The sequence below is a fragment of the Papio anubis genome, chromosome 12 (genome assembly GCF_008728515.1).
Source record: "Papio anubis isolate 15944 chromosome 12, Panubis1.0, whole genome shotgun sequence".
NCBI classification, from domain to species: domain Eukaryota; kingdom Metazoa; phylum Chordata; class Mammalia; order Primates; family Cercopithecidae; genus Papio; species Papio anubis.
This window is the reverse complement of record NC_044987.1, coordinates 64,687,962-64,689,420: the sequence shown is the minus strand read 5'-3', so window position 1 is coordinate 64,689,420 and position 1,459 is coordinate 64,687,962. Positions and strand designations below refer to the sequence as shown.

Genomic DNA, 1,459 nt, shown 5'->3' with positions numbered 1-1,459 from the left:
TAAATTAATCAATCAATAAAACTAAACAGACAAACAAAATTATTCCTCAGAAATTTTGTTGTTGGACCATTAAAATGCATTATGGAATTTTTGAAAGTTGGGGGGAGAGGGAGACAGTAAACATAACCTATATTTTCTCTTGTCTTTTTCTTAACTCTAGGAAAACCCAAATAGCTCAAATTTTGAGCTATTTCATAACCTACCAGATTTATCATGCTAACACTGAATAAAACAGACCTAATACCAGCTTCATTTATTCTGAATGGAGTCCCAGGACTGGAAGACACACAACTCTGGATTTCCTTCCCATTCTGCTCTATGTATGTTGTGGCTATGATAGGGAATTGTGGACTCCTCTTCCTCATTCGCTATGAGGATGCCCTGCACAAACCCATGTACTACTTCTTGGCCATGCTTTCCTTTACTGACCTTGTTATGTGCTCTAGTACAATCCCTAAAGCCCTCTGCATCTTCTGGTTTCATCTCAAGGACATTGGATTTGATGAATGCCTTGTTCAGATGTTCTTCATCCACACCTTCACAGGGATGGAGTCTGGGGTGCTTATGCTTATGGCCCTGGATCGCTATGTGGCCATCTGCTATCCCTTACGCTATTCAACTATCCTTGCAAATCCTGTCATTGCGAAGGTTGGGCTTGCTACCTTTCTGAGAGGGGTACTACTCATTATTCCCTTTACTTTCCTCACCAAGCGCTTGCCCTACTGCAGAGGCAATATACTTCCCCATACCTACTGTGACCACATGTCTGTAGCCAAATTGTCCTGTGGTAATGTCAAGGTCAATGCCATCTATGGTCTGATGGTTGCCCTTCTGATTGGGGGCTTTGACATACTGTGTATCACAGTCTCTTATACCATGATTCTCCGGGTGGTGATCAGCCTCTCCTCAGCAGATGCTCGGCAGAAGGCCTTTAATACCTGCACTGCCCACATTTGTGCCATTGTTTTCTCCTATACTCCAGCTTTCTTCTCCTTCTTTTCCCACCGCTTTGGAGAACACACAATCCCCCCTTCTTGCCACATCATTGTAGCTAATATTTATCTGCTCCTACCACCCACTATGAACCCTATTGTCTATGGGGTGAAAACCAAACAGATACGAGACTGTGTCATAAGGATCCTTTCAGGTTCTAAGGATGCCAAATCTTATAGCATGTGAATGAACACTTGCCAGGAGTGAGAAGAGAAGGAAAGAATTACTTCTATTTGCCTCATGCAGGAGCTGATAAAATCTTTCTGGAAGTACTGTATTGATCACAAAACGGAGTGCATTCTCAGTAAGTACCTTGGGAATCTCAACATCACTGGAAGGCCCACCAACATTTCTGTATATTTTATACCTTCTCAGTCATGTGAAGGACCAGTTTAATAATTAAACCATATTTTATTTGACATAACCTGATGAGTCCATTTTTTATGAAAAGGAAAATCTAAGTAGA

The 1,459-nt window shown here is 41.6% G+C and overlaps 1 protein-coding gene across 1 annotated transcript; it reads left to right on the top strand.

The window, feature by feature from the left end:
* The first annotated feature begins 213 nt into the window (after positions 1-213).
* Positions 214-1,179, top strand: OR52N4 (olfactory receptor, family 52, subfamily N, member 4). Its single transcript, NM_001168866.1, is given in 1 exon segment — positions 214-1,179. A coding segment is annotated over 1 exon segment (966 nt).
* The last annotated feature ends 280 nt before the right edge of the window (positions 1,180-1,459 follow it).